We start from the raw sequence: 26,402 nt of genomic DNA, 5'->3' as shown, positions 1-26,402 counted from the left end.
GTGATGTCTTTCTCTAATCACTCACCAGGCTCATACTGAACCATCTCATTAAAGCTTCATTGCATATCCCCTACAGTTCTCTTCTCTTATGCTTTCCTTCTCCCTTCTGCTTTTTGCTCACTTTCCTAAATTCTGAACAGAGAAACTAATCAATGCTGCTGCCCCATGAATTTGAGACGACCTGAGAAATGTGCTATCATTCTTCTCTGGTCTGGCCCTCAAAGGGTGGCTACTGTTGGCCACATTTTGGCATTTCAAAGTTGCTGTCTGCTTCTCAGGGTCTGCCTTTGGGGAATCCTGCTTCGGGTAAGGTGAGTAGACCTCATCATATCTGTCAGAACTGGATTATAAATTGGGTTGAGAGGCCCAGGATCCTATAAACCATTCTGCTAGAAGTTTGTACAGGAATAAATTATTCCAGTCTGGTTTCCCCAACTATTTTTAATGGGTTGAGTCAACATGAGTTGCCGTTTCAGTGGTGAGTAGACATGTGACTGCTTCAAAATCTAAGTTTTAACTAAGACACGGTGAGTTGTAATTTGGATATGTGCTGAAGCATTTCACAACCGTGATCCACCCTCTGGGCACCCACAAGAGTAAATATGTGTTGACTAATTAAAAATATTTGTTTGAATCAGAGACAAATAAATACATTAGGTGTTTGAATCCACAAAACAGCATCTTGAATGAGAACATTAGACTTGCAGTTACTGGTTTTTTAAAAAATGTGCCTATCAAAATAGCCGCCCAATTTGGCTGTTTAGGAAGAGGGCTCATAGATAAATGCAATGTTCTATTCCCATCTTTGCTCTGAAAGGATATTTTCTGAGAATTGTACTGCTACACCTATTTTTGCAATGACATGGGAAAAGCCTGCCCTCTTCCTAAGTTGTGGCTAAAGTTTTAGATGCTTTTCATTTTTAACTCCACAGGGAATGGGTTGCAAAGGGGACTGGTAATAGAATACAGCCCCTCTCACCTCTTGTTCAAATATGGCCTAGGGCAGGAATGACAGAAAGCCATGCCCAGCTGCTGAGTTGTCTGAGTGACATCAGTGGATGGTGAGTCTCAGTCCAGTTTAAGCAGAGTGATTTGCCTCACGCCCAACCACAACCCAAAGAAGCCTTAACTGGCATTCTTATTGGAAGACTCAGAAAGAAAGATGTGAGCAGATGTGAAGATCAATCTACTCTCACGGCTGCACAGCACACACCCAGAAATCTGAATTATCTGTCAAGGCAATGCAATGTTTTTTCAAGCACTCGTGTTTTCAAATTCTTTGGAATTTTGTGGCAAAAGATTGCTAAGGCAGAGGCTGTGGCGGTATGAAACAGGCAGAGGATAGACAACTATGGAGAGCTGTGGAAGGTATTTAAAGTTTTCAGAAATTGCCAGCCCCTGTCCTATTACTGAGCTTTTGCTGGTGGGTTAGAAATGTGTGGTTTTTTTTACAGACAGAAGCTAATGTTCTCTGGATTCCAACTTCCATAGTAAACCTACACACATGTGCCTTATGCGTCATCCCCTTCTAATAAAAGCCACAATGAGGTTGGTTAAGGCAACTCATCAGACGGGAGTTTCATGTTATGCAGGCGAAGGCAGCTTCCCTGCCCCATGTTTGCTGAATTACATGAATGCACATGGTGAAGAGGAATCTGTAGGGAGGAAGCCGTGTGTGCTTAATCCTTCACCGCCTGCCCTTTTCCCCACTGCAATGCCTCCTTTGCCCCAATTGCTTCCCCTGCTTTTGCTCCCAGCCAGGTTTCAGAAACAAGAAAGAAGCTCAGCTGGGAGGAAGAGCAACAGCAGAGGGAAAGCAGCAGGTGATTAAGGATTAAGCAGCCTCACCTGACCTGCAGGTGTCCCACCCCAATCCCCCCCCATCATATTATCTTGTACAGTAAATGTAAGATGTGGAATACATGTTTGCCCATGTAATGGACAATTCTATTTGGGGTAGAGTGGGAGCATTCTTTCACTGGTAACACAAAAGATAGGGCGCTGCTAATGGCTCTTCCTCAAGAAGTGAGTTCATATCTTTGAAAGCAGGGTCTTTGCTTTTTCCACTCATTAATATTCTAGTGAAATCCAGCTTAGATAATGAGTCAGGTGGAATTTGCTAGTGGGATGCCTCTACAGCAGGCATCCCCAAACTGCGGCCCTCCAGATGTTTTGGCCTACAACTCCCATGATCCCTAGCTAACAGGACCAGTGGTCAGGGATGATGGGAATTGTAGTCCAAAACATCTGGAGGGCTGAAGTTTGGGGATGCCTGCTCTATAGTGTGGTCCCTTTGAAGCCCCTCATCCCAAGAGTCCCAGGTGTATTGCCTTCATGACACCATTCAGTGGCCAACCTCACAATGCCCATAAACACTGACAGTGGAGGCCACGTTAGACCAGGGCTGAGAAACCTTCAGGTTATATAGCTCCTTCTTCAATTTTTCATAGATTTTGCTAAATGTACAAGTATAGAATTGGTTTTTTATTGCCGGGTTTGAGCTTTGTTATTCTATTGGGATTTTTTTTTATCATGGTGTTAGAAAGATAGTACATTGTCTTCAGCATAAGAAGGCACAGTCTCCTTTCTGTCCACAAAGTACTCGATGCGCATCTTACTCTATTCTGTTTTGATTTTTAATTTGTACATAAACTTTTTCCAATTGTGGGTCACAATCACAACTCAAAGATTTGACAAAATAATATAGCAAAACCCACATTCTATAACAAGTCAATTCACAATTTAATTAACATACAAGTCATATATAAAAGAATGATAATGATAATTTTAATCATTTATACCTCTCCCATCTGGCTGGGTTTTCCCAGCCACTATGGATGGCTTCCAGCGCATATTAAAACATAATAAAACATCGAACATTAAAAGCTTTCCAATACAGGGCTGCCTTCAGATGTCTTCTAAAAGTTGTCTAGTTCTTTATCTCCTTGACATCTGATGGGAGGGCTTTCCCCAAGGAGAATTTCACTTCCTGCAGTGAGGGAACAACCAGAAGACACCCCCCCCCCAAAAAAAATAGCAGCAAATATATGATATCTAAAATACCACAGACCATGCAAAAAATTGTTGCTGTAGCTGCCAGGTCCCATACCGTACAAAATTACAAATGCACAAATATAGCTGACAAGATTTCTATCAATGGTGAAGACAAAATAAAGCCAGTTATAAAACAAGTACTTGGTGAGTTAAAATAGCTATAAATGAGGAACCGTGCAGCCTTTGCAAGTGCAATTGGAGAACCAATAGGTTCCAAAGGGTTAGCTCCTCTGCCTGGTGAGAGAGACATGCTCATGTTGTTTGGAAAAGTTTCCAACGAGAAGACAGTTCTTGAAGATGCACGAGTGACAATCTCTAAGCAAGAAAGAACAGAATCAGGGCCCCTTGCAGGAGTGGGGAAGGAGAGTCCTATAAGAGCAAGCCTGGCTTACACACGGTATCCAGCCCTTTGCCTGAGCGCGCTCTCCAGATTACAGGGATGCTCAGCTGCTCCAGCTTTTCAGTGAGGAATCTCCCTGTAAGTTCTGAAAAGGTGTGAGTGCCAGGGTATGAGACAATGGGGCTGATTCTGGTAGCAACATTGGAAGATCATTTTCCTTCATGTGTTTCAATATTTTCCTTGCAGTGGCATAACTCTAGGGACAGATGATCCTACCAACTCTGGATTTAGGGTGGTAGAGGCAGTTCCTCTGCACAAGATGCCAAGCCATGGGGTGCAAAATAATAATAAATAACAAAGGAAGGAGCTATTGTGAAAATAATTTTTTTGGGGGGTGGCCAAATTTTGTTCTCACTCAGGGTGCCATATTACCAAAGTCCGTCCCTGATCCTACTGTTACCAGTATAGATAAGCAGACAAGCTTGTTGATCTTAAGCAGATATCTGCAACTATGTATTTTCCCCCCTTTAGGCCAATGATAGTCAACTCCAAATTGCAATGCAATCCAACAACTTTTGGAAGACACCATATTGACTACTTCTGCTTTACAGAGCAATCTTAAGTATGAGGTAGCTGATGGAAATTAAATTAAGCCAATGTGGTATTACAGACTTTGTTCAGAAACAGAGGTCCTGATGGTTCAGCTGTCCTATGCCTGAGAGAGGGAGGGCTAAGCTTTAAAATAGAGTTTGACTTACACTATCCATCTTACCAGAGTATGTTGCTCTGGCTTATCAGGTCACATGACTAAGCTGAATGGAGTTAGGATCCGTGGTAAATCCAACCCCCACTCGATCCCACCATATCACTCCCCTGGAATACCTGCTTTTCAGTGCTTACAGTGGTGTAAGATCCACCATTCTCAGCTCAGCTGGCTGAACTCTGGTTGAGCCAGAATGAAGGAGTTATTCTGTGCTCTCTCTAGCTGGGCTAAGATGTGGGGCTTATGCCATCTTAGCATGGCTGCACCAGGAATCAGTTGGCTGAGTTAGAGATGTGCTGGATCATAACTTGCTGATACCAACGGATCTTGGCTTTGGGTTAGGGACTCCCAGGATTCAATTTTTCCCCCCTTCCACAGTGTTTGAGGACTTTGCCAATCAACTATCTAACTTTACTTTGTACAGCAGAAGAAACCCAAATGTAGCATTACATGCTTCGTTTATACAGCCTCTAATATGAATTTATAACTTGGCAGTGTGCAACCATGCATGATGCTCTTACCCCAGCCCCAAATTCACAGGGGCGGAGTTGTTATCTACTCAAGAGGCATATGGGACAACAACTTCCCATAAAAGAAGTTTGTTTCCTTGAGTTGGGAAAAAAACAATTGTGGCCCAATATAGCATTTGAAATGCACACAGAGCAACCGTGAATGTTATAGTCTGACAACAGCTCCAGAATCCCAAGGTCTTCCTATGATTCATTGGATGCAATAAGAGCTGCCAGTGTCGCTCTTCAAAGCCCTCCCCCTCCCTCTGTAAATAGTTTAGAGGACAGTAGGGGGGAATTACATGCCTTCATAACAATGCTCCCCTCTGCTCCCCAGTGAACTTCTATTTCCAAGTTTAGTGTTCCTTTGCACAGGATTCCATACTGATGTTGATGAGTTATGCACGTAGTTAGTAGGTCAGGATATGTCACCAAGCCTATCGAATGCCTCTGTTATTATTTACAGAGCACTATAGTTATTATTCAAAGTGCATTGACGTCTTCATTGATTCTCAACAGTCATGTGAGGTAGATGAGGCACTAAGATAATTTATGGCTAATAAAGTAGAACTGTAATTCAAGGGCTGAGATAAGATGTGATTATTCTTAGGACCTGTTCCATCTTCTATCCAATGAACACCACCAAAGACCCTCTAGGGCCTATAGGTGCGTGTATTTATGTTACACAATGGAGTTTTAAAGTTTGTAATAAGTGTTTTTTTAAGGGAGCAGGTGGCGCTGTGGTCTAAACCACTGAGCCTCATGGGCTTGCCAATCAGAAGATAAGCAGTTTGAATCCGCGTGACAGAGTGAACTCCTGTTGCTCGGTCCCAGCTTCTGCCAACCTAGCAGTTCAAAAGCACACCAGTGCGAGTAGATAAATAGGTACTGCTGCAGCGGGAAGGTAAACGGTGTTTCCATGCGCTCTGGCTTCCGTCACAGTGTTCCGTTGCACCAGAAATGGTTTAGTCATGCTGACCACATGACTGGGAAATCTGTCTGCAGACAAACGCCAGCTCCCTTGGCCTGAAGCGAGATGAGCACCGCAACCCCATAGTCACCTTTGACTGGACTTAACCATCCAGGGCTCCTTTACCTTCTTTACTTTTTAAAGTTACAATTCAGGGATGAAAATTGCTCATTATAAAGTTGTCGTGAAAATGTTTGAGAATGTTGGTGTACGTGGGCAAAAGTGAAATGAAATAGTCAAGTCAGATTTGCTGTATAGTGCCATAATATATTCACTACATATTCTGTAAATGGTTAGGTCCATGTAGTGAAGAAAGAAGCCTTAAAATAACATTGCTTATGGGGGCTCCGCAGTAGTGTGGAGAAATGCAAAGGTGGTGGTGGGGGGAGCTAGCTAGCTAGGTTTTTACATCCCTTAAAAGCCTACTTCCTGCATTAAAAATAACTGAACCCCATTAAATTCAGTGTAGTGCTGAATTTATTTTTCAGGTAGGGATTTGAATTCTGCAGAGAACTGGCAGTAAGTGTGGTTGGTGGAGCATTGCATTAAAAAGAAATTTTAACTGTCATTGGGAAAGGATGGAACTGTATGTGTGTGTTTTGAGAGGACATGCTTCATACTCTGGAAGATGAATGGTTGGATTTGGAAAATATTGGTGTATATATGCATGTATTTATGAGTATTTGTTCTGTGGCTGTGTTCACACATGATGCTAAAACCATAGTATGCTGCCCAATGTTTGTCAGAATAAACCCAATGAAATCAATGGACCTGCATAATTCAAGTTCATTTATTCAGTGGTTCTACTTATAAGATAGTTGGGTATCACTCATTGTTTAGTATTACATGTATGAGCCTTAGCTTCCCTTACAGTGATTAAATTTAACTGGTGGGAGAGGTACTAAAACTGTTGACAAACTAATACAATTTAGCAACCCAGAAGAATGTGCGTGATAAGTTAATTTGCAAACCTGCTAGGGATAACCCCCTGAAGTTGCAACTTTGAAACAGTTACAGGTTGGTCTGCCGTAGTCAAAACAAAATAAGAAAATTCCTTCCAGAAGCACCTTAGAGACCAACTAAGTTTGTTATTGGTATGAGCTTTCGTGTGCATGCACACTTCTTCAGATACACTTCCGGGTTTGCCGCGTTCGCAAGCTGAAAAGACGCAACATAAACCTAACGCAACACAAGGTATGACTGTAATTATACAGTTCTTCATGCAAGTATTAACAGATTTAAATGGCCAATTGATTTTTAGCCAAACTCTGAAGCAATGGCAGGCTCATACACTGCACCTGTTAACAAATGTCCTTAGTGTCTTGCTCTAGTAAAGTCAACCATGTGTGATTTTACTCTTGAGCCCCAGAAGGTGGCAGTAGTGAATGCCGTCTTAGTACATGAAATAAGCTATTCGTTGTTGTTTTTTAAGGAGGTGTGAAACTGAAGTGAGCTGCACTGACTTAGCACGAAGTGTATTCATCATGACAACTCAAAAGCTTGTAGGAACCAAACGACAGACAAAATCAAAGCAATCACTTTAAGCTGGCAATGAGTGCAGTACAGTGTGGCTTACTGTTACCTGAATGGGCCGTGGGGTTGTGTCTTCACTACTACCCAGTCGTCTTCTGGCATGAATGTGTGGAGATTAGAAACTTCTACTTCCATTTTGATTTAACTGCAATTTTATTGTCACATCCATACCCCCAAACTGTGCATAACTAGGGTTTAGGGAAACAAGCCAAGATTGTAAACCACGGTTTGAAGTTGACTTGTTTTTCTAAGATTTGCCCAGGTTTGTACATAATGATAAATTGTGATTAGTTAAAAATAGAAGTGAAAGCTTCCAGTTTTATCCCTGTGACAATAGCAGAGTAGGGAAAGAGAAGCTGAAAACCCCAAGACCTATTCACATAATGCTAAACTATGGTTTAATGCTACATACAATTGAGACCACAAAGTAGTCAAAGCTATGACAGCAAACTGTTCATATTGTTGGGTGTAAAGGTAAAGGCAAAGGGACCCCTGACCATTAGGTCCAGTCGTGACCAACTCTGGGGTTGCAGCGCTCATCTCATGTTATTGGCCAAGGGAGCCGGTGTACAGCTTCCAGGTCATGTGGCCAGCATGACTAAGCCGCTTCTGGCAAACCAGAGCAGTGCACGAAAAAGCCGTTTACCTTCCCGCCAGAGCGGTTTCTATTTATCTACTTGCACTTTGACGTGCTTTCTAACTGCTAGGTTGGCAGGAGCTGGGACCGAGCAATGGGAGCTCACCCCGTCGCGGGGATTCGAACCGCCGACCTTCTGATCGGCAAGCTCTAGGCTCTGTGGTTTAACAAACAGAGCCACCCGCGTCCCATTGTTGGGTGTACTGTCAGATTTTAAAAAAGGCAAACACTGGTAATATTCCCCTCATGAACCACTTGCTCACCTCCTTCCTACTGTTTCAAAGCACTGAAATGCATCTCTGCATCCTGTAGATAATGCAGTCAACTTTTTAACCTTGTTGCATTGCCTTTAGCCTGGCATCCCCAAACTTCGGACCTCCAGATGTTTTGGACTAGAATTACCATCTTCCCCGACCACTGGTCCTGTTAGCTAGGGATCATCGGAGTTGTAGGCCAAAACACCTGGAAGACTGCAGTTTGGGGATGCCTGCCTTTAGCTGTTGACTTCTCCTGGCATGGAGAGGAATGTTATCATCTACTAATTGCTGCAGGACATGTTGCTGTTAAAGGCACGGCTACAAAAATCAGTTGAAAAGTTGGCATACCTCACTGGGGGTATTCACTTACTCTTCTCTTTTCTGTGTTCCTTGAATGACACCTCATTCCAATAACTCCAATTACTAGAGTTGCTCCTCTACCCATTTATAACAACACTGCTTCATCTACACAGTCTCCACTCAGAGAAATTTCCACAGTTATGACGAACCAGGTCAGCAATGAAGATATGAATCTTGGTATGTGACTGCAGGCAAGATTTAGAATGGCTCACAGGATTTACAAAGCAGGGTATGTTAGTAAACAGATCGTGTCTGCTTCTTTTTGATGCTTGGTTTACTAACACTATAGAAGGAAGCTGGTGGTGTTTGAAAGCCTCCTTAGAAGACAGAGGCAAAGTAAGGGCAAGGATTTACTGGGGACAAGTATAAGAAAATAGTTATTGCCCTTGGTAGGTAAGGACTTTTTGAGGATCTTTATTCTATCTAATCCATCTATCATCTATATCCCCAGATTGTAAAGATTGATGGTTTTTTATTATGATAGGATATGGTGTTTTAACTTCTTTTTACTTACTTTACTCCTTGGGACAGATGGGCTAGGCAGCAGGGAAATGCAAGGACATCTGTCTATAGCCCAGGTTTCCACCTTTTCTACTTTTTAGGAAATTAGCCATGATGGGTAAGGCTTCTGTGATGGGCTGAACTATTCACAACATATTCCCCACACTATATTAGTGTAACGTTGTCTTGTTGTGTGTGTGTTCGGTGGCAGGTGGAATGGCCATGCAAATTTGGGGTGTTTCTTTTTTAAAAAAAAAAATCTTGCCTGATTATGTGAGACTGAACAACACTGTTTGGCTGTTGCATTCTAGGAAGTCAGAAGGAACAGTATAAGACTATTTAAGAAATAAGGAAATGCAAAGAAAAAAGAAAAGCCACAAACCCCAGCGACAAAGTAGGAAGAAGAGAGTGATGTAACCTGACTAGAGAGTCAGAAGGAAAGAAGAAGGAAAACCTTCCTGAGGAAGAAAAACCACATTGCTTGAAATGCCAAGTTGTGGAGAATGAAGTACAGTACATAGAACGGTTGCACAATCATAGTTCTGTGTCAGTATAACAGGAGGAATGTAACGCAAGGTCAGTGTGACACAGTAACCTTGCGTTATGTTTTGGCAGAAGAATTGCACCAACACAAAGCTATGATTGTGTAATGTAGGTCAAAAATGCAGGAGGTAGTTAACTTCCTGCATTTACTTTTCTAGATTAAGGGGATGGTTATTTAGGATGTGTGTAGTAGGTAGCTAGAAACCTTCCAGTTTCTAAGGTTGCCAAGACTGATACAGCCATTACATGAGAAAGCCCATTTCTTCTCTTCTCCACGATGCAGATAACACTTTGTGTAAAGCGGATGTTCCATATAAAGGCACAATTATGTAGAAGACCTGTTTGCATTACTCATTCCCCTCCAAATAGTGGTGGAAGATAACACAAACGCAGACCATAAACTATCTGCAATTTACTTCCATACTCAGTATTCAACTAAACAGTTTGGCACAACAGCTTTTAGCTGCACAGCCTAACTTCCTCACCCACTCCTTTCCCCATTGTGCTCCTACATCCTCCCTAAAACTGTTGCAATTTCACATGAAAAGCAATGCCTTCTGTCCATGCAACAGCAACTTTGGATCCAAGCTATATATCGTATTGGCCCAAATTTATGCTGCACTCCCCCCCCCCAAAAAAAATCCAACTGTGAAAAGTTAAAGTGCAGCTTAAATTTGCAACCTTACAGAAATTGGCTTTTGCAATATTGCTGTAGGATTTTCTTCTACATTTGCCATTTACGGGTGTGAGTGCCTGCAGAATTTTAAGGGAGCGGCTTATATTTGGGTATTGTCTTTATTCCCCCCCCCCCGAATTCTAAAGGTGTGGCTTATTTGCGGGTGTGGCTTATATTTGGGCCACTACCTTACCTGGAAGTAACTGTCAGTGGTACCTGAAGCCTGAGGCCACGTGTATGTACTTAGGGTGGTATAACTCACAAACTTAGGAAATATTGGTTTCAATTTTCATCACCTTCCACCCATGTGTCCCAAAACCTTTTGTCTTTGTGCAGCCTAACAAGACCTCTTTGTACATCTGAACAGCCTATTAGGCAGTGTTTGTAGGTTAAGGGCATGTTGTATATGAAAGAAGATTGCAGGGGCAGTGCACTGGATTTATGAATGAAAGCGCTCATTGCCTAAGCAGATTAGGATTTGTGAACTATGAATGGATTGCTCCTATAAATGGGTCAGAGTGTTCTGAAATCGTCAAGGCAAAGCTTTATTTTTATTTTAAAGGAGCAGGGTTAAGTAGAGTATCATAATGGTGGAAGACAAACACTTGCAATTAGGCTCAGTCAGATGCTTTGATTTTAATTTTGGCCTTCCTAACCATATTGAACGTAATCATTGGGAGGGGGAGGGATATAAGTATGTTAGAATGAGTGACAAGCATAATCATTCTCTTGAATATAATATTTGCTATTGAATAGCTTAAACATAGTAGCACAGGTTGACAGAGGAGGTACAGTACTCTGAAGGGTACGCAGGTCATCCTCTCACCTTTTCTCTTTCAATTCCAAATAAGGGTCACCCTCAGGAACTGCCAGCATAACCTCCCTGAAATGAACACAGCAGCAATGATTGGTGGATTGGAACTGTCCTTCATAGAAGAGCATGCTTGAGATTTTAAGTTAAGAAGAAATAACCTGTGGCCCTCCAGATGTTGTTGGAATTCACCTCAAATCAGCCCCTGTTGGCATAAATCAGTGGTCAAGAATGATGGGAACTGTAGACCAACAAAATCTGGATTGAGACAGTTGCCTCATCCCTATACTGTCCAATGAGTTAATTTCTTCACAGTTATCTCTCTAACGCTATCTAATTCATCCTCTCTCCCTCACCGTCAAATGTGTCAATCAAAAGCACGAAGCTTAAAAGCTTAGGGTTGGGACTGACTTCTGCTGCCTGCACAAGCTACCTGAATGTATCACATGTGGATTGAGTTTGGCTACTCTGGTCAAGGATCGTTCCACCCAAGGAACTGAAAATTCACACAAAATTCTGTCTCCTTGAATTTGTCTTCCTTGCCTCTTTGAGAACTATGAATTCTTCTTGTCGTTTGCCTTTTCATATCTCTCTCTCCTTGATTCTGTTCCTTTCCATGAATTCCACCATAGATGTGCTTGATTTGATCACCCCCTTAACTGTTTGCTCTGGTATTCCTGGCCATGAACCTGCTGTGTCGCCATACTTCTCCAGACGTGACCACCTACTGCAAGCCTGCAAACAGGTTGGGCTGGTGATTGCTGCTAATTGATCGCCTATGTTTCTAGAACTTTCTTGTGTGCAGTAATAGTAGATGCTCAAAATTTCCTTGAGGAAAAAATGTTTCATCAAGATATATAAGAAAAGACAGCTGAAATCTCAATGGCAATGGTAATGAAGCTTGGAAGATTTCTTTTTCCTACAATTTTCCAGCAAATTCCTTCTTTTTCTTTTCTAATACTATTGCTCATAATTTGTTCTTTTTATAAAATTGGGGGGCTATAGCACAGTATTACAATAGTAGCACTAGACAAAAACAACCACCTGTTGTTTAATTTGGAAGTCTCTGTCATTGCTATTCAGTGATTGTCATTATATTTAAGGTTTTGTTGTTTCTAGGAAAGAGGCGGAGAACGGTCTTTATCACTCCCTGGATGGCCACCTTCAGCCACTTCACGATCCATGTCCCCTGTCTCTCCTGTGGTGTTCCAACCTGCTCCTGATTATTTTAGCAAACCACCTCCTGCAGCTGATAAGCCTGGGAAGCGGCTGACTCCTTGGGAAGCGGCCGCCAAGTCCCCTCTTGGGCTAGTGGATGATGCCTTCGGCCCACAGACCATTCAAGAGTCGATCGCTGCAAATGTTGTGTCTGCCGCTCGCCGGAAAACACTGCCTGCCCCGCCGGATGAGTGGAAACAAAAAGTGGCTTATGAGCATCCTGCTCCGAGTGCCCATGCAAAATTAGCTTCGCTCGGAAGGGGCCAGTCAGCGGCATTTTTCCCTGCAAAGAGCACAGTGTCTGCTCCGAGCTCCACTGCCCCCTGCAGCTCTCGTCTACAGTATGCATACTATGGCCAACGTGCCCAGACAGATCCTGACATGGTCTCCATGGATTCCAGGTCTGATTACTACCTGTCGCTAGCTGACTCCAACTATAACCCACTTCCAAAGGGATGGAGGCGCCAAACATGAAGAGCGGAAGACCCTGTTTTAGCTTCTCTTCTTGAAGTTCTACAAGTCTTAGATTCGAGGGCGAATTGAAAATGTGAAGAAGTGTGTGGGACAGCTGTTTGCTGGCCTCATAAGATATTGACAAAAGAGATCAAGCGTTACCTAAAAAGTAGCACAGCATCCGTGCTGTGGATCCATGAGGCTTTCAGTAGCGCAACAGCTTTTGATACCAGCTTCAAAGATTTTCTTTGTCTTTGGGTGCATGTGTGTGTGTGTTAAAAGGAAATCACATTTGTGGAAGAATGAAATTCAAAGGTGAAAGCTTCAGCTGGGAAGAGTGCAACAATTGTGGGATTTGAATGTTTGTAAATTAACCAATGAGCCTTTATCAAGAATGTATCCTTGGGTCTTTTGAAAAGCTGTCTTTCTGTTTTCCATCCTAACTTGCTTGTGGCTGGTTAAATGTCCACCTCTTATTTGCTGTCCAGTCTGTGGTTTTAAAGAAACTCCCTGGTCTCTGTTCAGTGTAAATGTCACCACTGACTTTAAACCGTTTCACAGTGGTTGGATTTTTCACCAAGTCAAATGGGGCTTTCCCTAGTAAATCATGGATTAGGGAAGGGCCGGAGCAAGTAAAGATTCCCTAAATCAGGGATAGCCTCTTGATGTTGTTAGGCTCCAGCCCCCATCAGCATGGCCAATGGTCAGGGATAAGAGGAGTTGTAGTCCAGCAAATCAGAGTTGACAATGCTGAACCAGGTGAACAAATAGTCTAATGGTATACGGCGGCCTCCTAAATTCATGCACAACTTGTTGTCAAGCTCTGCTCCCACTTATAAATATCAAAACCATACAATATTTGCATGCAAATTGCAGGTACAATAGACCTTTCTAAAGGGATGAACTGTGACAAATTTCCGGAAGATAATTGCAAGGACAGACTTTAGCATTGGGGTGGGGTGGGGTGGAAATTGCTCCTCTAAGGGTGATTGGTTTTTTTTTTTATGACGGGGCAATGAAAACTGGAGACAGGAGGGAGGTTCCCCTGAGTAAGAAACCTGTTAAAGCTTAGGCCAGGGTTCCCCAAACTAAGGCCCGGGGGATTGCCTTCTAAATCCAGCCCGAAGACAGTCTGGGAATTACCATGCTTTTACATCAGTAGAATGTGTCCTTTTATTTAAAATGCATCTCTGGGTTATTTTGGGGGCATAGGAATTCGTTCATTTTTTTTTCAAAATATAGTCCGGCCCCCCACAAGGTCTGAGGGACAGTGGACCGGCCCCCTGCTGAAAAGGTTTGCTGACACCTGGCTTAGGCAAACAGTTCCAGAAGCTGTATTTTACTGCCTTTTTTTAAAAAAAAAAAAAGCTGGGAAATCACAATTTATAATCGTCACCCCCACCCCCTGTTCTGGAAGTGAACTCCAGGAGGGGCAAATACAACTGCCAGCATCCCTCATCATGTTGCTTTGGCCTGATTGAAGTTGGAATCAGGCACCATCTAGAAGACCGCAGGTTCCCCACCTCTGCCTTAGAGCAACACTGCTTGCTGTCTGATGCTACTCCAACATATTGAAAAACTGCAATTCATCCTGATAAACTTCCTCATCCTGTTTACCAGTTCAAAATTGGCAGCTATGCTGGGGAATAGCCTTCTTTGAAGCTTATTCAGCTTGAAATGCAGAGAGGTGAAGAAGATGTGATACTACTTTTCACAGACATTCAAAGTCTAGCAAACTAGATGGCAAGGGAATAAGATGGCCTGAAGAAGGGTGGCAATGGTTTGGTGGTTTTTTGTTGTGGTTGTTTTTGATGGGGTGGGGTGGGGGGAAGAAACAGAATGTTCTGCATTCTGCCAGATCTCTAGAAGTATTTAATAGTCTCTCTACAGGCATACATGTTGTGGACAGTGAGCCTGTTGTGGCTCGTTGCATTTTGGATAGCTGTGCCACCTTCTTAAAAGAACCAAACGCCTGTTTCCAGCCAACGCTGGCATGCAGAATGCTGATTGGTTTCTCCTTTGGCAATTACAAAGTCACTCCCTTTTCTCTGCCACCAGCTGGGGCAAGGTTTATAGTGAAATAAACAGCAGGATTGACATTGAATAAATCTTTTATCACATATACAAGCTGAGTGTTAGCAAAAATAGCATTTGAAAAGAATCATGGGGTATGAAGTGCAAAGCCATGCAGGATTTGAAGGCAGGTAAGTGTGTTGCAAAAGGAAGAGGTAGGGGTGGGTGTCCATTTTGATTTCTCTCAGTTTCATATTTTTCCAATCTAAAAACTTCTTGTTACATGGTATAGAGGCTGACCAAGCAATTGTTTTAAAATGGCCATGCGACAACTCTGATGCTGTCCATTTTGGAATGGGTTGTTAAGAGAGCCAACCCACGATACTGTACAGTCCCAAGAGATTGCCCAGCACAACCCAAAATGTGTACTCCAAGATCCCTTGAAACGTCATTGTGCATGTGCTTCAAATCTGCAGTCATATTCAGCCATGTGCAATGCCACAAATAGTACTCCATAATTCTCTTCATATATGAAATGGACTCTGTGATATATGCACAGTTGTCATTAGAGATGAGCAAATCTGTCAATTTCAATGTCTCTCAGTTTCTCATTTTTCCACTCTTGGATTCAGTTCTCCACATTTCCACACAATCCCCCCCCCCAAAAAAAAACTCCACCACTTTGAAAATTCACTAGCATTTAGTACCTAATTCTCCTTATATACACATTTTGGTATTCACTTTTGCTTAATATATGTATTTTGCAAAGCAGAATTCTGAAATCTAATGCAACTTTGTGTGGCATTTTTGCCAATATGTGCATACTTGTGCATAGCCTAGTATGTGCTTGTGCAGACCGACCGACAGGCAGGCATATATACAGTACATAGATTCCCCCAACCTGCCAATCTTTAGAATAGCAAACCCGTGAGTTTCATGGCTAAATTTGGTAAGCTGGTCTCACAAGACCATCCGTTTGAAGACATGTGGCAAAGTCTGGTGCATGTAGAAATTATTCCTAGTATTTGAACACCACAGGGTGACCTCAAAAATCACAGGGCAGATAATGTAAGTGGGAAGCAATGCTTTAGATTTTGTTCAGAGTGATTTGGAGGCACATGTCGCAACATTTATGTACTATGCAAGTCCCTTTGGGGCCTTAGAAGTTGCATATGTTTGTGAAATGTGAACCTTACCAACCCTTCAGTGGCTCACATTCTCTTGTGTCACTAGTAGTTGAGTATTTGTCATGGAACATCTGATTTATCGAGATATCAAAACATAGATATAGTGCAGCTTTTCCCCAACCAGTTGCCTCTAGGCATTTTGGACAAGCTTTTAAAACATCTGGAATGCAATAGGTTGGGAAAGGTTGCTATAGATCAACTATGATTCAAGTTGTAGAAAGTCAGTTTTGTATAGAAGTAGATTTCTGATAAGTGTTCAGTGGTTTGAGCCTAGTTTAAGGGAACCTGTAAAGAGACATGCATTAATATTAATTCAATTCAGCAATATCCAACCTGGTGGCCTCCAGGTGTTCTTCAACTTCAACTCCCATGATCCCTCACGATTGGCAATGCTGGCTAAAGGCAATGGAAGTTTTGGTTCACATCATCTGGAAAGTATCACATTGGCTGTCCCTGGCTTAACCAAAGCTAGGGCCAGTCCAAGACATTTTATTGCCTGGGGCAAAAGGCAATATGAAACTCTACATTGTGGATTTGAGACTCATGTGCTGGTTTATTGGAGGCCAAAGTATGCCCCAAGGGATCAGGTCTCTGTTTTGAAATGCTTTGCCTTTCTATCTGGACCATGATTAATTAGCTTCCCCCAAACATAAATGTAGCCAAATGCAGCTACACACACACCCTGCCCTTTCTCAGTATTGAAAAAACAACCATGTCTGTTTTCTTTCTGAATATTTGTACAAAACCTAATATGGCACGGATAAAAGCATGAAATCATATCTGATCAGAGCATGGATACTTGAGGCCCCTTCAAATAATTTCCACATCACAAGAAGGACCGTAAAGAGGGTGTGTGTGTGTCTTTCTGTCTGGGATGTTCTCTGCTCCCTGAGAATCCTGAGAACAGTAACCCTGAGTATTGTCCTTGTTGCACCCATCATGACACATCCGACCGCAGGGAAGTCATGAGATAACCAGGGGATTGTGTATGGCTAGGTAGCACATGATGGAACTTATATGGAATGTTGCAAACCTTTAGCCCTGCCTATCATGGTGAGGGTGACTCTAGCTTCTCTGGTTTAAGCTCAAGCCACAGGCTCACTGAATTCAATGGGAGTTTTTGCTTCCCGTGGTCCAAAGGTTTTAAGAATTAACCATATCTAAAGACATTAAGCTAGTTGTGCTGACAGACAAGGTCATGACACGAAATCCTGCTTGGAAGAGACTCCGCATGGACTTTTTTTCTGTTGGGTCAAACCAGACTAACAGGGCATTATATAGAGCCCATTTTTCTTTTGGCCTTGTTCACACTGTGGCAATATCTACCAGAGGATTTGGTGACGGCCACCAACTTAGAGGGTTTTTAAAAGAGAATTAAACTATACATGGACAAAGTGGCCACATGTCCTGTTTCACAACCACTATTATTTGCTGCCCTATTTACATTATAAAGAGTTCTTTTAGAATTGACATTGCATTCTCATGTATGGTCGTTTGTTGCTCTGTTTGATTCTCGTTTGCATTGCAACACAGGGGTCTGTTTTTTGCTGTTTCACAAAGGGCAGCCCTTAGTTTGAAGGGCTGCCTGGTCCAAGTTTGGTTTTAAAGCCAAAGAACCCCTAAGAAGGGGAAACAAGTGCTTTGGGGTTGTCTCTCAACAGTTAGCAGCACCTGGACAGCAGACTAGGCAGGCACAGGCACTAGGTGGACACAAGTAGGGCAGTGATATTGTCCTCGTGTCATGTTTAAAGGATACCTATAGGATGCTGGTCTAGATAGCATCGTCTTAAGTTAGGTTCAGTTGTGGGTGAGGTTTGGTATGGACAGTGTGTCTCCAGTACGTGACCCATGAAAAAGTAAGACAAGGAAAAGAAGGGTAAATATTTAAAAATGTGCATTGATTCAGATGACATTCCAAAAATGTATGCTAAGCCTACAAACGAAGATGTTAAGGTGCTTCCTACTGCCGTGCTTTACAATAGAACGAGAGTGAATTTAAATTCTGCTCTGAAAAACCTAATCTGGATTTGCCATTTCACTGACATGCCAGGATGTCTGCTTTTAAGAAAATGTTATTAATGTGCAGAGGGGGTGCCTTATGATTTAGGAGTTCAGATTTTGCAAGGTTTATTGTAACTAGCTTGGCGAGGAATGGCCACATGCTTTGCTACAATCTATTAAACTCAGCTTCTCTTAAATGCCGATGCTTTGTTTAGAAAACTGCAATGGAAGAAGAGATACTATGCTTGGTAAGATTAAACTGATGGGGCAAAAAGCAAAGTTTCAGGAGATCAGATGAGACAGCAGAAAAGGAAGAGGGAGATCAGATTAAGATGGGGCATGAATGCCACTTAAAAACTTGATGGGTTTAGTGGTTTGTGGCTACACTGGTGGTGTACTTCTCATTTTTGCAGTGTGATTCACTGACCATACATATAGTGATCAACTGCATTACGCCAATGTGTGTGGTCCTGAAATCACTACAGGCTGATGAGAATTTTGACTGTCATAGGCTGTGAAAGTAAAGGTTTCAGAGGAGGCTTAATATAAAGAAAATCTTTGGAAGTTAGGACAGGTATTGCTTAAAAGGCTGGGAACTGATGCACATTTGTTGCATTGTTGAATGGGTAAATAGAAGCTCAGCTTTCTTGAAATTACTCTTAAAAGGTAAAGGGACCCCTGACCATTAGGTCCAGTCGTGACCGACTCTGGGGTTGCGCGCTCATCTCGCATTATTGGCCGAGGGAGCCGGCGTACAGCTTCCAGGTCATGTGGCCAGCATGACAAAGCCACTTCTGGCAAACCAGAGCAGCACACGGAAATGCCATTTACCTTCCCGCTGTAGTGGTTCCTATTTATCTACTTGCATTTTGACGTGCTTTCGAACTGCTAGGTTGGCAGGAGCTGGGACCAAGCAATGGGAGCTCACCCCGTCACAGGGATTTGAACCGCTGACCTTCTGATCAGCAAGCCCTAGGCTCTGTGGTTTAACCCACAGCACCACCTTAGGATCCCATTTATTACTGAAATAACTGTGGAACATCAGAAGGACTGAAGTAGCTTGTGTTGTGCAGTGCACAGTTTGGTTTAGCATTACATCTGAAGCCGACTCCTGGTTTGTTTTCCCCTAATAAACCATGGGCGGTAAGAAAAATCACACTCTTTTGCTTTGCTTGCACTGCACACTTTCCTACAGCCCCACTTCTTTTATTGAAATAGGTATGTGCAAGTTTTGTGTGAGTTCTGAACATTCACTCAAGAACTTTACTTTTTTTTCCCCTGTGCCTGTGTGTAAAGGTACAGATCCTATCTGCTGAAGGAAGAAAATACTCTGGCAGTATTAAGTAGCTGTTACTGACATTCCAACAGATTCTTACATCACAGAGATTTCTGCATAAAAGATGCCAGAGACTCTGAATATGTAACTGAAAGTGAATATCCTATGTTTATACTAGAAGAAAGATACCTTACTTTTGTGATTATTTTGTTTTGCTTCAGTGCAACTTAGTACCTATTGCCACTGCCTTTGCATAACAGGTAAGATTTGTACTCTTAAGTTTTTTTTCCCACTTTCACCAGCTGTTAGGTTGCCAGGGAATGACACTTTTGTTAGAATGCATGAGAGAGTTGTAAAATGGTATCATCTAATAAAAAAATGATTTTACCAATCAGATGAAAGACTTCACTTTATTTCTCCCCATTTGTGTATGTAATCTGACTCAAAAAAAACTTACTTCCTCAGTCTGTGCCACACTGTGTTTGTTTGTCTGTCTGTCTGACCACCACCACACCAGTTCTGCAAACTTAAATAAATCTTTTTATTCTTGTTGTTTATTAAATTTGTACACCGCCCTATACCCACAAGTGCCCTGGTAATATATCCGATACAACAGGTTTCATCTACAGACTACAGACAACACACAGCATTACAATTTCTACAGCACTATTAAGTCCTTTTTCATCTTTTTTTTCTCCTCCCCCACCAATGCTTCAAGGGTCACGTTTGAAACCACCATCCTTAGTATTTCCCTCCACTGTGTACATGTGATATATAGATACACAGTTGGATAGCTGTTCGTCACACATTGTCAAATATGGGAGTTCCCTCTCCCTCCTGGTGGCTCACCCATAAGAATTAACGAGCATTTGGTAGATTTATAGTCCTTTTTTGACAGCATTCTGTTACAAGCACAAACAGGCAACCCTCCGCAAGGATATCTGTTGCCTACTCTGACTCCTCCCCACTTCTGCAGCAAGAAGGGCACCAATTGAGAGTGGGGGGCAACCCCCTCCCTATTAATGTATTGCCCAGCTACTCCCTCCCTTCTGGTTGCTTAGCTACTATGTGATAGCTAGGTAGCTCCTCTCTCAACTGTGCAGCTTCTGTGTCTGCCTGCCTCTCTGCTGCTGGCAACGCTGGAAGCAGGGGATGGGCTGAATATTCCCCCTCCTCTTCTGTTAGGAACTGATTTTCCTGCAATTGCATTCCCCAATCTTCCGATCCAGACCAGCCCCTGACACAGATACACAGTATTCCATTTTTAATGCCTAGGTGTCATCTGTGAAATGGTGATGCCTCAGTGGCAGAACACACGTATGGCATGCAGAAGGACCCCAGTTCAACCCCTGCCACCTTAGTCCTCTGCCTGGAATTCTGGAGACCTGCTGCTGCTCATTGTAGATAATGACTTTGTATGTCTTTGTAAACCACCGTTAACCTAAGCTATGGTTTAAAAGTGAGCATTCAGAGTGCTGGTGCACCAGGCTAAAATCACTTTGCTCCACCCCCACTCATGCTGCTCCTGCCAAAATTTTCAGAGGCATGTAAAAATGTCCCCTGAATTCCAAAGAGGTCTCTAGATGCCTGCATGTCAATGAGCTGAACAGGAATTCACATACACCAGAATTCTCTCTTATCCAAGCTTGTCCTGCATATGGTAAACTATCTTTAATTAATATAATCTAGGTGCATATTTCTGGTCTTTGCTGATTGCATAGACACACAGTAAATTGCTGGTGAAGTGGGAAATTACATTTCTTGCTTCCGCAGACAGCAAAATATCCACAGAACGTTGGTTTATTTGAGCTGGGTTTTTTTTTAGGTACTCTAGTTTTCTTTAGTCAGGAGTGGGGGGGGGGAGGAAGAAGAAGAGTGGTCTTAGTCCATGTCAGTCTTCATACACAAACAAGATTAATACAAGTGGCCTGAAATAAAAGAAAATAGTGTAATTTAATCAATAATGCACAGGGTAACATACTTTCACTTCCATCACTAAACACACAGGACCATCAAAACCAATAAAAATTGTATAGCTTTTAATGTAGTTAATAAAATGCTAATCCCTTTTAGATTTAATCTGTTATTTCCTGATCTTAATAGCCAGCTTTAGTATAATCGGAGCAGATCTCTCTGTGTTTGCTGGAAAACATCGTATTTGAAAGAAAGCCCATGTGCTCATCCCCCAAAGCATTTCTAATGCACTTTGTCTCAAGGGACAGATAAAAGATGGAAGCAATATCTGTAGGCCCAATAATTTAACCATATAAATTACAATGCACAATGCTTCTGGTATCATGGCATGTGGATCACAACAAGTTTTGTTTTAAATGTGACCTAAAATCCAGACAGACAGTGTCTTCTGCAGGGGAGCTGGTTTTCTCTGTGGTCGGGTACACTTTCAATCACAGTAGATGGCTTCGAGTGTGGAATCTAGTAGATCAAGTTGTCATTCTGCAAGCAAAGCATTTTTCTAGGTTGTAAAGATAAGCTTTGATATGTGAAAACTAAAGATTTGACATAAAACAAAAATTAGGTGACTAATAGGGCGTGTTGAATTTTTCAGCTTTCAAATTCTAAAAAATAGGGGAGCTAAACAGTTGAAACATGACTTGGGAAACTTGTTGTTTGCATTTCTTCTTAACTGATGTCATTACTTTCTAATGTTGTTACAAGGTAATGTTGTATGCTTCATAGTATATATATCTTATGCAGAGAAACAAAAATTTATATAGCATTACCTGACATTTTCAGAAGGTAAAATTAAAATTCCTTGGTTTTCCAAGAGCAGTTTATGTGTGTTTTAATCAAATGTAGATTTACCCAGCTAAATGTTGTCCAATCACAAAACTTATAGCCAAACTGACCTCCTCACACCTCACAATGTATTTTTAAGACCACTCATTGAATAAATTTGCAAAAATTTAAATTTCACCCCCTAAAAAGACATTCCCTGAGATATCAGCACACGGTTGAAGTCAACTGCTTTGATCCAGGAGTTGCTTCCATAGATGCAGATGAATTCCCAGTATAGTACTATACTGTACTATAAAGGTAAAGGGACCCCTGACCATTAGGTCCAGTCATGACCGACTCTGGGGTTGCGCGCTCATCTCGCATTATTGGCCGAGGGAGCCGGCGTATAGCTTCCAGGTCATGTGGCCAGCATGACAAAGCCGCTTCTGGCAAACCAGAGCGGCACATGGAAACGCCGTTTACCTTCCCGCTGGAGCGGTTCCTATTTATCTACTTGCATTTTGACGTGCTTTCGAACTGCTAGGTTGGCAGGAGCTGGGACCAAGCAACGGGAGCTCACCCCGTCACAGGGATTCGAACCGCCAACCTTCTGATCAGCAAGCCCTAGGCTCAGTGGTTTAGCCACAGTGCCACCTGGGTCCCATACTGTACTATACGTTTTTTGCATCACCATCAAGAGCTCCATATTTGTACTGGCTTCTTTATTTGCACATCAATATAGTATACTGTACTATATTGATGTGCAAATAAAGAAGCCAGTACAAATATGGAGCTCTTGATGGTGATGCAAAAAACTTAGAATTTGGTTCGGGGGTCCAAAGGAATCCACTATGGTTGGAGAAGACGGGTAATGTCCAACCAAGGAGAGAAAGAAGCAAGCGGCTTTTTATTCTGTTGCAACTGGGTTCCCTACGCAAAGGTGACAAAAGGTATGCAGAACCCTGCCCAAAGGTAAGTCCAGAAATTTATACAATCACAAGTGTGGGTAGTCTTATTCGTCACAGGTTCATCAGTTTACAAGGTAAGGGGGAGGTACATGGGTGCAGGGTGCAAAAGGGAGGTTTGGGTGCAAGATACAAGGTGGGGTCCAAATCCTATCTACATGAGTAAAGTAATACCTAGAAATCTAGGGAGAGATGGCAAATGATGTGGTAACCCGTTTTTCTAGAATAACAATAGGGATGAGAGTTTTTATCTAACAGTTGGATTCCTCTTCCCGCAGGGTCAAAGGAAATGGATCTGGTAGTCTGGCACTTTACGGAAGAAGGAAGGGGAGCTGAGTGGAAGTGATCAGGTTGAGGCTAAAAATAACATTTATACTTTCATGGTTACAATAAAGAGATGCAATTTGAATACAGTACATGGGTTCCAATTCTTATTTTCCTGAAAGTAGTTACAATCATTGAGAAGTTGAACAAACACTGGTAAGGCACAAGGATGCAAAGGGGTCAATTTCCATTGCAAAGACCCCCAAATGTAACAATTGCATAAGGGTCACAGTAGGGATTCACATTTACAAGTAGTAAAGATACAGTTACAAGAAGAAATACCTAGATACAATGTGGAATTACCTGGATATAATTACAAGGAAATGCTTGGATACAATTATATAAAAAAATACTTGGATACAATTACAAAAATAGAGATACAGTAGAATAAATTCAGGAAATAGCGTAATGGGCAGTGCAGGGAGGAAAGACAGAAAGGAAAGAAGGGATTCAAAGGAGGGGAATAACGGCAGAAGTGAATTAAAAGGAGAGCAGATTAAAAAGCAAAATTGAGGGAAAGGTTCATATATTTCTTAGGTTGTCTTCATTTGGTTTATTTGGTCTTGGTTTTCAGCTTCTTTAGCTATTTTTCCTACATCAATGGCAACTAGATCAGAGCAAAAGTGTGTGGCACATTTTGTTTTATCCAAATTTATACAGAAATGGCATTGTGTTTGTAAATATTATGAACATTTGAAACAGAATTTTGATATATTTTGTAATGGATGCAGAACACTACTTGAGAAAGTGTAATGCAGAAGTAATTTAACCAACAGGCCAGAAAAGTGGTGCAATTCTAGTTCTGCCCATTAGAGGGCAGACAGACCTAGTAGCAAAAGCCAACGGATTATTTAGTGCATTTAATATACTGTACGTATGTACTGTTTAAAGTCCCTACTAAAGAGGGCACAACTGTACTCACATCAAATTCAGGGAGCCATTGTGTCAGCTCTCATATTTATCTGCTTTGATGTGGCCACTGGAGATATATGCACCCTTTCCAGCAGGCATAATATATGGATGAAGGATTGGATAAAACTGCCCGCCCCCTTTTTCACATCCTTCCTCTCTTCCCCCATGACATCAACTCCCCCCCCCCCCGTCTTTGCTTTCCTCCAACTCATTTTTGATAACTAACAATCTACTGGCTGGGTCATTACTCCCACAATATATCCCCAATCCCCTGCACACATTGCAACAAAATCATTATACCACTTTGGGCAGTGAGGAAGAGAAACAGTTTAAATTGTTTACAGACTAGGAGACTCTTGGGAAAAGTATAACTTGGATACAGAGTTCTACCCTGTATTGGATACAGAGTGCTACCTCCACTGTTGTGCTATGCGCTGCCAGTAAACAGATCCTGTGCTTGATTGAGGGATTGCATCCTTGAAAAACTAGAGGGATGCACATATTCATATGTTCCCCTGAAATCTCTTGTTCTAGCCTCATTTTCCAAAATGAATGATGCTTTTAAAAAGTGTTTAGAGGACTAAAACAAAAGTAGATGGCCCACAGAAGAGATGTCAACAAACAAACAAAGTGAATTTTGTGAGTTTTTATCGGGAAACATTTGGGAGTGCAGGTCTAAAGCAGTGTGCACACCATCCATTTGAGAAACACGCTTTCCCCCAAATATTCCTAGGAAAGTTTCTGCCTTATATAGCTGCAATTCCCAGCACTCTTAACAAATTACAGTTCCCAGTATTCTTTGGAGGAAGCCATGTACCTTAAATACAGTATATGGTATATAGGCAGTTAAATGAAGGAACCCCTGCTGTGGCCACAACAGCCTCCTCTAGACAGAGGTTTGTGGTTTGGCTCTTTAGTGCTGTACATTTTAACAATGTGGGGGGTTGAGGTTCTTATAGTTACTCTTTGAATATGTTAAAACAAGCTATTTGAGAAGTCGTACCAACGTGCAAAGAGGCAAGCATCAATTGATCCTGCGACAATGAGTCAGGAACTATGGCTTCTTCTCTGACACTGACCCATTGTTTGGCATTGGGCAATCACTTGACCTAGCTGCAAGACTGCTGGGAGGGTTCCTTAGCTAATGGTTATTTTGCAGGAGGTGATCCAGGCATGTCTAACATATTCCACAGAACACTTGTGACTGTGAATCAGAAATCACAGTCATAGGTTTAGGCAAGAACTAGGATCAAATTGTTTCCTCTTCAGCAACCTGTCAATGAGAGCCTCAGATCACTTGACACACTGAACATGCTGTCACAAATCGAAAATGTACCTTCTGGCGGTTTAAGGCCGGCCCTATCATTAGGCAGAGTGAGGTAGCTGCTTTAGGCAGCAGGTGCTGGAGAAGAGGTCATGGGAAGCAGCAACAAGTTCTTGGAAGAGAGGGGTGGGTGTGTTCCGAATGGCCTGCCAGTGTCCTCATGCTGTAGATATGAAATTGGCAGGCGGCTCCATCTTATGCTCTGCCTCAGGCAGCAAAATGTGTTGGGCCAGCCCAATGCTAGTGATGTGGGTATGGAAAGCAGCATGTCAAACAGCAATGCACACCTACTGCTGCTTGTGTTCATGGCCAGCACCTCTAGTAGTCTGGTCTGAACAACTGGCATTCTTGCAACTGAAAATGTCAGATTTCTGCAGTTGGAGTAGATAATGTAAATTATTCAAGTGTGTACAGACTGCCTTAATTATTTGTCTGTTTTCTGGAAAGCCTTGTACTAGAGCTTGGAGCTTCAAGAGAACTGGAGCTTCAAAGAAGCTGGGAACATTTGAAATTATTTAGATCAGGCTGAGAGCTTATAAAGGAGCAGAGGCTTCACCCTATCTAGTCAGCCCCATACTTAGATGCTCCCACTGAGCCTCTGGGAATACCCACCAGCATCTCAAGCACAATCCCTACTATTGCAGGTATGTTGATGGAAGCTTAGTGCATGCTCAGTTGGGGGCCCACACTGTGCTAGGCCAAGACCTTTTGCTGCCTAAATTTCCTCAATGCCCTCCACACCACCAGGACCAACACATTAAAAAAAGTATTGCTGCACTATTCAGAGACCAATTCTTGCCTTAATCTAAGCCGCCTGAAGCATGTTGCATCACCCTACTGCAAGTGCTCCGGAAAAACCAGGACATCCCAATTTTTTCTTGCAAGAGAAAGGCGGCCATTTTGGACATAGTGATCACGTGCGATTTCACACCGCAAAAAGCCCCAGGACTGCAATCTTGTGTGACACCCCATTGTTAGGTGCAATACCCGAAAAGTGATGGGGGTGGGATCACTTTTCAAAATCACATGAAATCACAGT

The 26,402-nt window shown here is 42.3% G+C and overlaps 1 protein-coding gene across 1 annotated transcript in view; it reads left to right on the top strand.

The window, feature by feature from the left end:
• The window catches only part of SYNPO2 (synaptopodin 2), an 89,670-nt gene extending 75,708 nt beyond the window's left edge, over positions 1–13,962 (top strand). Inside the window, exon 5 of the mRNA XM_035111525.3 lies at positions 12,074–13,962. Within this exon, the coding sequence (XP_034967416.1) occupies positions 12,074–12,646 (573 nt within the window). The 3' untranslated portion in view covers positions 12,647–13,962. The remainder of the gene's footprint in view (positions 1–12,073) is intronic.
• The last annotated feature ends 12,440 nt before the right edge of the window (positions 13,963–26,402 follow it).

Source organism: Zootoca vivipara, chromosome Z1 (genome assembly GCF_965207765.1).
Source record: "Zootoca vivipara chromosome Z1, rZooViv2.hap1.1, whole genome shotgun sequence".
Lineage (NCBI taxonomy): Eukaryota > Metazoa > Chordata > Lepidosauria > Squamata > Lacertidae > Zootoca > Zootoca vivipara.
Note: the sequence above shows the minus strand (reverse complement) of the source record. Positions and strands in the feature narration are given on the sequence as shown.